The following is a 12,434-nucleotide window of genomic DNA, read 5'->3' as shown; positions in this document are numbered from 1 at the left end:
AAACCTGTAGGTGCTTGGAGAGGGCCTGCATAAACTTCCAAAGGTTACTCATGTCAGGTTTCAGTCAAAAAAAGAGAGAAACTCTGCAGCCCTCAGCAGAAAGCAGTCCAAACAACTTCAATACAAGATGTTTCTCTGTGAAAGGGTTTTGAAAGCTGCTATTCCTTGTCCATAGGCTTGAGGGTGGTTGCAACGAGAAGTCTGCCCTCCAGTCTGGGGCTGAGGATCCTGGCTAGACCTTCTGGCTGCACTCCACACCTTCCAGCCCTGAATCCTTGGCCCCCATTGTGGCCTCAGGAGTGCCCACTGCAGTACTGGGATCAACAGCAGGTCATAACTCCCCAGCAGTGTCACCCCACCCACAGCACTGAGGGAAGGGGTCACTCTTTGCTGTACCTGGGGAGGTACAGCCTTACTGCTGTTTGTGTAGTGAGCATGAGTTGAATGCAAGGTCCTTCCTCCTCCAACTCAGGTGCAGGTATAAACAGGTAAAAGTCACGGTGACCACTGGCCTCTGCAGTGAAGGCATCAGCAGTCTGTTTGCTCAAAGATTGGCAAGTCCCTCTTGTCTCTGAGGAACTCTTCCGTCTCTGGCCCTTTGCTGCTATGGCAATAAAGGAAGACTTGGAGCAGCCCTTGGAAAGCAGGAAGAGTGCATATGCCTCTCATTTATCCTAGCCATGCAGGCATTATGAGGCAGGAAGGCATAGGTTCACATCACTCAGCAAAAAAGGGCCTTCTGGGAATGGTATCATCTATGGTTTGCAGAACCATCAGAGAGGGAAGAATTGCATAGTTTCTGCTGGCTGCCAGAATTATGAGTTCACTTGGGTCTTGCAGCAACCAAAAAAAATAAAGAAAAGGGAAAGGCAAAAAAACTCTCCAAACCAATGACAACTTGAGCTTCCTTTAATCCTTCAGGTCCTGGTGCCTCCAAAACACTGGCTAGGGAAGTGCTTTCCTCCCTTTAGCTTTTGGAGGAAGATGCCTCCCAGTTGTAATGAAGCCACAAACTGGTGTTTGTCAGCTGGCGCACTGGGATCCCAGAATCTCTGAGGTCAGGAGAGACCGATGGCTTCCTCAGGCTTTAGATTCATCAGTCCACTCTCAGTGAATTGCAAGGTGCTAGTGCTGGAATACCTGGACTCTGCAGATTTGCCTCCAGCAGTGTTTGCAGACTGAGGAAAGTGGTGGCAAAGAATGCTAGCCCAGGCACTCCAGGAAGCCAAGCTGTGTCCTTAGGCTGCTCCCAGAAAGAGTTAATGCACAGCCATGTTCCAAGTGTTTGAAGTGACTACAGTTGCAAAGGGGAGGAGAGGTCATTTTTGGGTGGGGAGAGCAACCCTCTCTATGAGCCAATGGCTAAATGATTCAGTCTCAACGCCCAGTTTTGGGGATTATTTCATGGGCAAGAATTCACAGGACTTTCCTCTCAAAGGGATTTGTCCCGAATGAAAACTAGGGACTGGACCCCCAGGCTTGTTTGTGTCTCCCTGTCTGTGCTGTAGAAGGTAAAGTGCTGTGCTCTGGTGCCTTGCTTCTTTCAGGGGGGTAGTAGGGAGTTCTTCGCTGGCTGCCTGCATTGAAGGTATGTATTGTGCCTGTGTCTGCAGCTCCCCTTCAGGTTTCAGGAGAACCATGTTGCAGGGTGGTAGAATAGACTGTCTATTTGGGACACAGCCTGGCTGTTGAATGGCTCATTTCTAGGCTCAGTTTTTTGTGCAACCCTGCTGTACATTTCTTCAACTGACTTTCTTCTGGTAGAAAGGAAACTCAGAAGGCTTCCGCAGAAAAGCTGAAGTCTTGCTTTGTGACCCTGTTGGATCAGCCTGAGTTGCTATAAATGGCCTAATAAGGCACAGCTGGTAGAGTAACTGCAGCAGTATGGGACATCTCTAGGTGCAAACTTCACTGAAACAGTGAGAAATTTGTTCAGATAGCAAATCCTGCCTGAACTAGGCAACACTACAGCCCTTCTGGCTCAGTCTGTGTGGCAAGGAAAGGGAAGCTGTGCTGTATCTGCAAGTCTGGGGCTATGTAACTACCATCAGGAAAGGGCCAGTGTTTACTGAATTGCTTTTCAGTGGAGCAGAGAAATGGGATAGAATAGAAGGCATAAGCAGTTTGTGGCAGGATTAAAAGGTAGTGTGCTAGTATCAGCAAGAACGGACTTTATGTCTCAGGAGGTCTGCCTGCTGTGTGCCCTATCTCTAACCTGCAGGTGGAAAGCCCTGAGTCATCAGCAGTTTGTAAGTTAGACTCTTCCTGCCTGGTCTAGCTGATGTTCTGGGTATAACATGCTGGGATGTGTAAGTCACTTTTGTGTGCATTTTTGGGTCTTGAAGGCAGCTGTTCCTCTGCTGTGCCTTGCTTGTTACTCAGCTTCAGGTGGGACTACACACGCTTTGCTTGGGGCAGGTGCTGCCTCTTGGATTTCCCTCTTGGCCGTACCAGCCTTGTTCCATTTCCTAAGCACTGCCTTTTGCTCTAGGCTTTCTAGGCTGGGCTGTTCTGCCAACAGAAGTAAGTGTCTAACCTCTATCCTGCTGCTGCCCAGTGCATCCTGATAACATTGAAGAAGAGCTACCTTTTTGGCATCTGGTATTTGATTTATAGTGCTGCATTTCTGTCTGGAACATTCTGGATATGGATACACATAGTGGGCCAGCCCACTGTGTTTTCAGGTTGAGGTGTGCAAGTTGTTAGCTGTGGGGGTCAAGTCCTTCTGTCAGTGGAATACTGAATCTGCAGTCAAGCAGTGACTACAACATGCTGCTAATTCTTGTCTGCTGGCTTTAGTGGGTCTTTCTCCTTCTCAGTGCAGCAGGTCCATGCTAGGCAATGATGGAGCTAACACAGAGAATTGCTTTTATCTTTCCCACTGTATTGCTCTCTTACTTATGCTTGGGGTTTCACTACATCCTGGCACCAAATACAGCCCTACTTGCTGCTGCTGCTTTGTCCATAGGGAGTAGGTAGGGTCTACAGCTTTCAGAAGTTTTACTTATGGGCTGCATCCCCAAGTGGACAGACTCCTTGTTTCACATGTGTTAACTAAGCCCAGGAAATTCACTTTGCACTGACAGCTCTCAGGATGGACTCGTACCTGATCCAAGTGAATGGCCATGGAGATCATGCTCCTGTGCTGGATGTTCATCTCAAGAGCACTGGGAACACCATATCACCAGGGAAGGTGAAGGGTCGGAAGCCAAGATGGGCTGTCAGGGCTTCCGAAATGTCAAAGAAGACTTTCAATCCTATCCGAGCCATCGTAGACAGCATGAAGGTGGAACCCAACCCAAAGAAAGCCATGATCTCCTTGTCGTTAGGTGAGCATAGTCCTGTGGTGAAGCCACCAGGTATTCGGGTCAAACTATGTGGCTGGCAGATTGCAGGGCTCTGAAGCACAAAGTTTGTGTGTACACCAAGGGGTAGGTCAGAAAACCACACAGCTCTGTGCCTGTCACAGATCAGTGAGAACTTTACTATTTTTTCAATCTTTGAAAAGGAGACCCGACGGCCTTTGGAAACCTTCCCACAAATGATGAGGTCACACGGGCTGTGAAGGAGGTTTTGGACTCAGGACAGTACAATGGTTATGCACCATCTGTTGGTAAGTTGACAAAGCTCATCCTATGAGAGTTGGATGAAGGCATGTGCCAGCTCCTACCCCACAGCAGGTATACGGAGCCAACAGACATCTTTCCATTAGTATCCTACAGCTGTCCTCACCAATAGTCACATGAATACACAAGTATGTGTATCCCCCAGATACACCTGTGTGCTCTTTCCTGCATGGGCTGTGTGAGACCCAGAGCTCCTGCAGAAACTGTTTGCTGCCCCAGCCATTGGTGCAGACAGGTATCAAGAACCGAGAAGGGCTTGGGACTGTGTGTCCCTGCTGTGGGTTGTAGCCAAGCTCCTTTCAGATCTGCCTTAGCCAGGACTCCCCTTGGACTCCCTGACTTCACTGACACCATGAGCCTTGTTTGCAGTTAGTGCCAAAAGCATGCGCAGAGTATAGATCACACCTGCATCATGGGACCCTCCATGTGGTGACAGGGAGGGCTGCCCCAGTGCCATCACTAAACAGTGAAAGCCATCTCATCACACTTGGCTTCCTTCTGGCTCAGAAAACTCCTGGGCTACCTTCCATTCTGCTCCTGTCAGTTCTGTCCCTAGGACATGCTGGGGCCAGAGCTTGCCTCCCTGCCAAAAGTTTGTCCCTGCTCTTGGCTATCCTGGCCCAGCCTTGGGGCTGCATGATGCTTGGCCTGAGGCAGGAAAGTCTCTGCCACCCTGGGACACCACCAAATGGGCTTTCCCTGGCTGGGCAGCAGCTGTGAGCCTTGTACTGGTAAGAAGAAAGAAACAGTACTGGTAAGAAGAAGGAAAGAATCGGTAAAAACCTCCCTTCCATGTTTGATTCCTCTTTCCTCAGGCTACCAATCCTGCCGGGAAGCTGTGGCTGCATACTACAACTGCCCGGAGGCACCACTGAAGGCCCAGGTACTGGTGCACAGCCAAGGTGCTCCCACTGCAGTGCAGACAGGGTGCTGCTGCCTGCAGACCATGGGGCATGGGGGCCCTACCCCAGCTCTCCCTCCCTGCCCAGTTACAGAACTAAAGGCTAGCCAAATCACCTTGTCCCAAGGTGGCCTCCTACTGCTCTCATCCCTTCCCTGAGCCCTTCACCTCCACCCTCCCCAGGAGGAGGTTGAGCTTTCCACCAGCTAAAGTCTTTCTGCTTTCAGCCAGGCTCAGGCACTGTCTTTTGGCTGAGAAGCTCTACCTAGCAGAGCTGAGCCTGGATGTTATGTCACTCCTGTGTGTCTGGAGTACTTCAGAGTGGCTGTGCTTCCCACCGACCTCTCTGTGCTCTTTGCAGGATGTCATCTTAACAAGTGGCTGCAGCCAGGCCATAGAGCTTGCCTTGGCAGTGCTGGCCAACCCAGGCCAGAACATCCTGGTGCCACGGCCTGGCTTCTCCCTCTACAAGACTCTGGCATTGTCTATGGGGATAGAGGTCAAACTCTACAACCTCTTGGTAAGTGGTGGCAGGCCTGGAAGGGGCAGCCTGGACATTTCTCCTCTCAGAATTATGCTGGCCCTGCCTGGGAAGTGGGTGAAGGGGACATGAGTAACGCTGGGTGCCCTGGCACACCTGACCTTGTGTGGCAAGTCCAGTTCCTCAGCTCTTACTTCCCCTTCTCTTCACTTCACTAGCCAGAGAAGGCCTGGGAAATTGATTTGGAACACTTGGAGTCTTTGGTGGATGAGAAAACAGCTTGCCTCATTGTGAACAATCCATCGAACCCCTGTGGCTCTGTGTTCAGCAAGAGCCACCTCCAGGAGATCCTGGCAGGTGAGCCTGCCTGTGTGTTTCTGAGGCCTGAGGCATGGTTGCAGTCTAGTGTCTGTCCCCATTGCTCATGTTTCAATCACTGCAGCACTATGGCCCAGGGCTTTGCTTCTGACTGACTCCACCTCAGGAATGAGGGCTTGCTCAGTGTGAGGGTGTTGCCTTATCTGGGCAAGAACAGGTGGAGCATGTGTCTTCCTCAAAAGCTCCGTGTGACTTAGACTGCTCATTTGTCCCCTCTGGCTCTGCAGGGGGAGTGTTCACAGGAGCCCTGTGCTTCCTGAGCCCTGTCCTGACAGGGAGGGCTGTGCTGCCAGTTCCTACCAATTGGAGCAGAACTAGGCTGAGTCAGGGCAGAGATCCCCAGTGGTCAGGCTCTCCAAATGAACAGTCTGTAGGTAGGAAGATAGGGACCCTGTGCCCTGAGACAGAGAGTCCTTCAGAGCCCTGCCAGGCCCTGCAGCAAAGGGCAAATCTGTTCCCATGGAGGATGGAGGGTGGCCAGGCTGAACTCCCTCTCTCCCACAGTGGCTTCAAGACAGTGTGTGCCCATCCTGGCTGATGAGATCTACGGAGACATGGTGAGTGTCAGTTGCAGTCCTTTGCACTCCCAATGCTACCTGTCCTTTTTGATGCACGTAATCCTTGGCCATGGCAGCCAGGTCTCTAGAGGTGAGGGACAGCTCCACTCCCCTGTGCCTGGGTCTATGCCTGGAGCTCCTACTCCTTTGGTGCACAGTTCTAGGGGAACCTGTTTTGTCCAGCTCCCTTCCTCTTCCCAAACGGCTTGCTTTTATGTGAGTGCACTTACCATGTTCATACTTTGAAGATGTGAGTTTTCACCATTGATTTCCCATCACTTCCCTGCATCCCTTCTTTTTAAGCCTCATGCACATGCCCACAGTTCTCACAGTAAGAGGCAGGGACAGCCCTAACACAGTCTTCTGTCATAGGTGTTTGCTGACTGCAAGTATGAACCCATTGCAACTCTCAGCACAAATGTGCCAATCTTGTCCTGTGGTGGCTTGGCAAAGCGATGGCTAGTCCCTGGCTGGCGGATGGGCTGGATCCTAATTCATGACAGGAGAGACATCTTTGGTAATGAGGTGAGAACCGCTGAGTGTTGCTGTCATGGCAACAAACACGCAAAGTCTTCAGTATATGGATCACCAGGTCTTTAACTGATACAGGCAGGTACTGCTCTTTTGTTCTCATGTGGGTGTCACCCAATTGTGCTTACGTGCTTTTCTGCACTTCTAGGCTCTTCATGTCCCTTCCTTACTCCATCTGCTCCCAGACATGGCCTTCTACCCACATCTACACTGTAACTCCGTGTCTCTGCTGCTCATTAATATATGCCTCGTCCTTTTTCTGCGCTTCTAACTTCTCAAATAGCTCCAGTGTGCACTGAAAGTATTGCATGGCTTATCTGGCATGTGGAGTCCATGTGTGGTGTCTGTGTGCTCTTACATGGTTTCTCTTAAAAGTAGAACAAAGCACCTTGCAGTGCTGCCAGTACTTTATCTGGCTATTTTTCAGCTGTGTTACAAGGACAACCATCTACTGCAGTGACCTTTCCACCTAGAAGGCTCTCTGCAGAGGAGGAGGGAGAAGAGAGGACCAAATGAGTGAGCAGAAAAGCTAATGTTGATTGTCCTTACCTGGCTTTGAAAGTGTGGATTGTGGGCACAAACCTAAGGGAAATGCAAAGTTGTATTTGGAACAGCTCTGGCTTTATTTGTGTTATCTATATTCCACCCTGGTTTGAGTCAGATTGGGAAGCTCCAAAGTTGTCTCTGTTGGCATTTCAATCTGCAACGGAGGAACAGAGAACGACACTGTAAATGGTCTTCTAAACCTGGCATATAGTCAAACAAATGTTCTTTAGTCCTCTGTATGCTCACTGAAGAGAGGGGTGTGAACAGCTGTAGAAATACCAGAAGTGGGCCTTGGAGCTGTTCCTTTCCTTTCCTTTAGGGAAACACCATCTAAGCTGTAAATATGATGTTTTCTCAGATCAGGGATGGCCTTTTAAGACTGAGTCAAAGGATCCTAGGACCGTGTACAATTGTCCAAGGAGCACTGGAGCGTATCTTGCACCGAACACCACCTGAGTTCTACCACAACACCCTAAGCATCCTCAAGGTAAACAGGCTGTAACAGACCAAGAAGGTCTGTTGGAGGGAGTCCTTTCTCTCTAGTTCATCGTCATTCCCCTCCTCCCCCCCACTTGGAGGTGCAGTTTTGGCTGTGACTAGGATGGCCCAACAAATCAAATTCCAGCAGGAGACATTGTAATGGGAAGAAATACTGGCTGTGACAAATTTCAGGCAGCCTAGCTTTGCAGGTGGAGCTGCTGACCCAGAGGATGGAGTTTGGCATTGACTTGCTGAGTTCAGCTCAGTAACACCTGCTGTACTCAAGGCCATGATCTCCCATGCTGTTTGCATTTGTTGTCCCTTTATTTGCAGTAAGCAAAGCTGTTCATAGTCCCAGTTCAGAGTTTGGCTTCCATTTGTTGAGCTGCTTCCTGGAATTTCTCTTGTTTTGAAATTTCTCCTTTTTGCTTTTCAGTCCAATGCTGACCTTTGTTATGCTGCCTTATCAGCTATCCCTGGCCTTCAGCCTGTCAGGCCTGCTGGAGCCATGTACCTCATGGTAAGTGAGGATCACCAACACTCACACTGGGTCTGGTTGCCAGAGCTAGTTGGTGTTTCAGATTGATACTTGTCACCAGGTCTCTGTTACTGTGCATTTTCATATTGTCCTGTGCAGCAAATGCATCCCTTGGTCACTTTAGAAGGCCAGGACATGTTCACTGCTCACAGACCAGAGGCCGGTACACTTCACCCACTTGCTCCTGCACAGAACTCCATGTACTTTGCAAGACAAGGCTGTTTTACCAGGATATGAAGCCAGCTGGCAACGGGAAGCCCCTATACAACGAGGCAGATTATCATACCTCCCGTAGAAGATGCAGCCTTCTTCGTACCAGCATGCCTATCTTCTGCCTGTGGTGTCACCTCTTCTTCTGCCTTTTCCCATGCCTGTTTGCTTTAAAGTTTATAATGTGCTGAAATTTCCTTTTTCATCTCAAAAGCTCAGTCAAGCTCAATTGAGACATTTGTGACACTTTAACACATTTTAAATTTTTCTGGTTTTCCTTTTTTATTGTTCTGTCTCATAATGTCTCCAGTTTTTCATTCACTCTTAAAATGTGGACTCCAGAACTGGAGAATACTGCAGTATCTGTCTCACTCATTTCTATAGATAAATCCTTATTGCTTGACCCTGTTTCCAGTTTTACCCAGAGCTATACAGGTCATTTTGCTTATACTTTTTATGTAGAGGCACAGCTCTAAGATTCTTTCACACTTACTATATTTCTGCAGTAGCTGACCATCTATTTCAAATTAAATCATGTGGTTATTTTTGTTTTCTACTAGCTCTTCAGAACTTCTGTATGCAAATTATCTCTCAAATTATCTGTTTAAGAATATTTTCATGAGATGTTTAAAATCATCTTTGGTTATAAAAGTCAGTCTGGATGGGGCCCTGAACAAGCTGATCTAGTGGGTGGCAGCCCTGCCCATAGCATAGGCATTGGAACTAAATGAGCTTTAAGGTCCCTTCCAATCCAAAACCATTCTAGGATTCTATAAACAAATGGCCAGAATAGCACTGTATTCGAGAGATGGACAGCCACCTTCTTTCGAAATATGGAAAAGAAGTACTTATTGAAGATTTTAGCATTTTCATGTCATTTTACCAATTATATCATCCTACAAGGATTTATTTTGTTCATTATATTCTAGACCTTGCTATATTTCTTTTTATTTTAATCCAAAGCATTAGTTCTTTTCTTGCATGACAGAATTATTAATGCATATTGAGTTCTCTACCAAGCTCTGTCTCAATGTCTTATTTATTTCTTTTCACTTCTGATTGGTTACTGTGTCTTTGCTATCAGGTTATTTTTTACTGAAGCTGCATTTATCTGAAATTCCAGCTTTAGGTAGTTAATGAAGGCTTTTTGAGAAGCCCAGTTTTCATTTATATATTTCTGTCTTGCGTCCCAGGTAGCCCAAGTCATGAGCAAAAATTGAGGGCAGACAGCTGCACTTGACTGGGAAATTGTTGGGCCATGTATGTAAACCAGGACACTGTAGATAGTTTTGGTGCCCTTAATTGCCATGTTACATCCCTCTGCTGCAGGTTGAGATTGAGATGGAGCATTTCCCAGAGTTTGAAAATGATGTGGAGTTCACTGAGCGACTCATCTCGGAGCAGTCTGTGTTCTGCTTGCCAGCCACGGTGAGCCTAACAGTGAGAGACCCAAGGAGCTGCAAGTCCAAAGCATGGTGGGAGAAGCTGTGGGGGGTTGCATCCCTGAGCTCTGAGGACAGGCTGGGAGTTGTGTATGCAAGTGTCCTTGGTCTGTAACAGTGTGTAGGAGCTGGCTGTCAGCTCCAAGTGCCGTGTGTGGCAGTTTCTGGCTCACTAACAGCCCTCAGTCAGGCTGCCAGGATCTTCCCAGCTCCAGGCTTGCCCAGTATTTCTCAAGCTGGCAGAGCTGTATCCCTGAACTCCATATACCCCCACACCTCCTTGCTGAAGGTGCTCCCTCAGAGGACTGCTCCCACTTATGTTCCTTTCCTCAGTCTCTTTCCAGCCCCCCACCCCTGCAGACATAGGGAAAGCTGAGAACATCTGTGCCTTGCATTCACTTCCAACATTGGATATGGACATGGCCTTAAATATTCTCCAGCCCTCTCCTTCTCTAACTCCTTTCAGCCCATTCCCTGCACAGTCTGGTCTGCACAGTTTGCACAAAAGTCCTCTGGCCTGTCACCCTCACAGCATCATGTCTACACAGATGGAGATGGGAGATTTGCTTGGAACAGGAAAAACAGTCTAAGGGAGCAAGAACCAAGCCCTCCTATTCTACACTGACCATATTCATGTGCTGATGCAGCTTATGGGGCCAAGGCAGGGCTCTAAAACTGACACTATCCCAGGTAATCTGCCAGCTTCATCTTTTCTCGTTTCAGTGCTTTGAGTACCCAAACTTCTTCCGCGTAGTGATCACCATGCCTGAGGAGATGATCTTGGAGGCCTGCAGTCGCATTCAGGAGTTCTGTGAGATGCACTACCAGGGTGCTGAGGGGGCCCAGGATCTGGAGTGTGACAAGTAGCTACAGCTGGCCCCCTGCCTCTGTCAGGCTAGACCTCGTATGAGGCAGCATCCAGGCAGGCAAGGCTGCTTCCAGCCAGCCCCACCTCTCCCTGCCTGTAAGCAGCCACTGTCCTGCTGCTCCACTTTTTGTGCTCCACAGACTCCTTAGCATTATGGGAAGAAGAAGCCACTTCTCTCTCCTCCTCCACTACAGCTTCCACATCCTCTTGCTTCCAGTCTCCCATGTCTCTTGTCTCTGTAGACTCAGCATCTGTGCCCTGTCTTGGTCTGTGCTGCCTGTGAACCAGCTGCAGGCAGGGACAGAAGGCTGTCCCTGGGCCAGACCCTGTGGCAAAGGCCCTGTTGGCCTGTGGCTCCTGTGCTGGCCACACTTCCCTTGCGATCAGGAGAAGGCTGCTGTCTTGGAGGAAAAGAGAAAAGCACCCACCTCTCCCTTCCCTGTGTTACCTTAGGAGGCCAGAGCTCTTTATATGGAGCCCTTTGTGTGATAAAGGGAGTAAGTTATTGTAACTTTTTTTATTAATAAAGATTCCGACATAGCAGTCCTGCACTGTCCTACTGTTGTGCTAGGTTGGGCTTGGTCACTGTGTGGGTCACCTTTGCTCACCCCATGGTGTTGCAGTGCCCCAGGCATGTCCCCATCTGCCGAGGGCCATCCTGTGTGCCAGCAGGGATATGGTGAGAGTGATTCAGACCCCCAAAGGAACCCACCAACCCTGAGAGCAGGATGGGCCCTGCAAGCTTGGCACAGACTGGAGCCAGCCCCTGCTGCCCTGATGATGCTGGCAGCTTGCTGTGGCAGCTTGTCCACTCCCCACAGAACAGTCCTGTCTGCACCTTCTCCTTGGCCCTCACAGCCTCCTCCACTGTGGACCCCAACAGAGCAGTGTGTGCTCTGCTTGCTGCTGCAGGGAGGTAACTGTCCCCAGGACTGGAGCCAGCCATGCCTAAGTACTCAAGGCTGGGGCAGCCACACATTTCCTGCTGTAGTGGTGAATCATGGGGTGGCACCCCATGGCTCATACTATATGTAGTGTTTGTGACATGACCGCAGTACCAGGGTTACTGATTACTGAATACATCAGCTCCATAAAGTCATAAGGAATTAGTGGCCTGTTGTCTATTCATTCAGTGGAAATGGGAGGATGTAAAGACTAGATGATAGTGCCCATTGCAACACGTGTTCTGGTGAGCTGCTCAGGAGCCATTTCTGGAACTGACAGAGGGGCAACTTGTGGAGTGCCTCACTTTGCCACCTTCAGCTCTGTTCAACTGTCCTCCCACAGAATTGGGATTCACAGGTCAATCCTGCCTCCCCAATGACAGGAAAAGTGAGCTAACTCTAGATTACACACTGCCAGTCCTGCCAGGTTCTGTAGCTGTCTTATTGTCTCCCCTTACCTTGCCCAATACAAAATCTGGGTACCAGTACTCCATTAGAGGGGAGGTGTCTAAATGAGAAAGATAGCATTGTATGAAAAGGTTTTTGATAAGTCAGCTGAGTGTCCATGCTATGTCTTTTCCTTTCAAAGAAAGCAATCCCAGAACAAAAAGAGAGGAAGCTGGGGCTATGGGTGAATGGTACACAGCTTCAGAGATTTCATGCCATTAGACCTTCAAATAGGGCTGAATAACCTGAGCTGCTTAAGACAAAACATTGATAAGTAACAAGCTGGGTGGTGCATGAAGGGTCAGTTGGGCCAGGAGACCTTTACAACATGATGTTGCTGCATTGTTATGCCATCTTGAACCTACCACAGCTTTCAAGTTCCATCTGCTTCCTTCAACTCTTCTCCATGTACCTTAGGTTCTGTGGCTTTAATCCCCATTACTAATAAACAGATCCCAGTTTTAGAGAAAGCTGCTCCTTTGAGA

At 49.0% G+C, this 12,434-nt stretch overlaps 1 protein-coding gene across 3 annotated transcripts; it reads left to right on the top strand.

The window, feature by feature from the left end:
* Nucleotides 1-1,410: 1,410 nt before the first annotated feature.
* On the top strand, nucleotides 1,411-11,101 carry TAT (tyrosine aminotransferase). Of its 3 annotated transcripts, none has more exons than XM_069027257.1 (12): nucleotides 1,413-1,511; nucleotides 3,087-3,329; nucleotides 3,509-3,613; nucleotides 4,442-4,509; nucleotides 4,889-5,047; nucleotides 5,227-5,365; nucleotides 5,891-5,943; nucleotides 6,316-6,468; nucleotides 7,379-7,507; nucleotides 7,937-8,020; nucleotides 9,578-9,676; nucleotides 10,414-11,101. In XM_069027257.1, exons 2-12 carry the CDS (start codon nucleotides 3,095-3,097, stop codon nucleotides 10,555-10,557), a joined length of 1,368 nt encoding a protein of 455 aa, XP_068883358.1. In that variant the 5' UTR covers nucleotides 1,413-1,511; nucleotides 3,087-3,094; the 3' UTR covers nucleotides 10,558-11,101. The 3 variants fall into 3 exon arrangements, with proteins under 3 accessions (XP_068883360.1, XP_068883358.1, XP_068883359.1); XM_069027258.1 differs by lacking the exon at nucleotides 1,413-1,511 and adding an exon at nucleotides 1,565-1,588; XM_069027259.1 differs by lacking the exons at nucleotides 9,578-9,676; nucleotides 10,414-11,101 and adding an exon at nucleotides 8,138-8,819 and having other exon boundaries at nucleotides 1,411-1,511.
* The last annotated feature ends 1,333 nt before the right edge of the window (nucleotides 11,102-12,434 follow it).

The sequence above is a fragment of the Aphelocoma coerulescens genome, chromosome 11 (genome assembly GCF_041296385.1).
Source record: "Aphelocoma coerulescens isolate FSJ_1873_10779 chromosome 11, UR_Acoe_1.0, whole genome shotgun sequence".
Lineage (NCBI taxonomy): Eukaryota > Metazoa > Chordata > Aves > Passeriformes > Corvidae > Aphelocoma > Aphelocoma coerulescens.
This window is presented reverse-complemented; position numbering and strand designations above follow the sequence as displayed.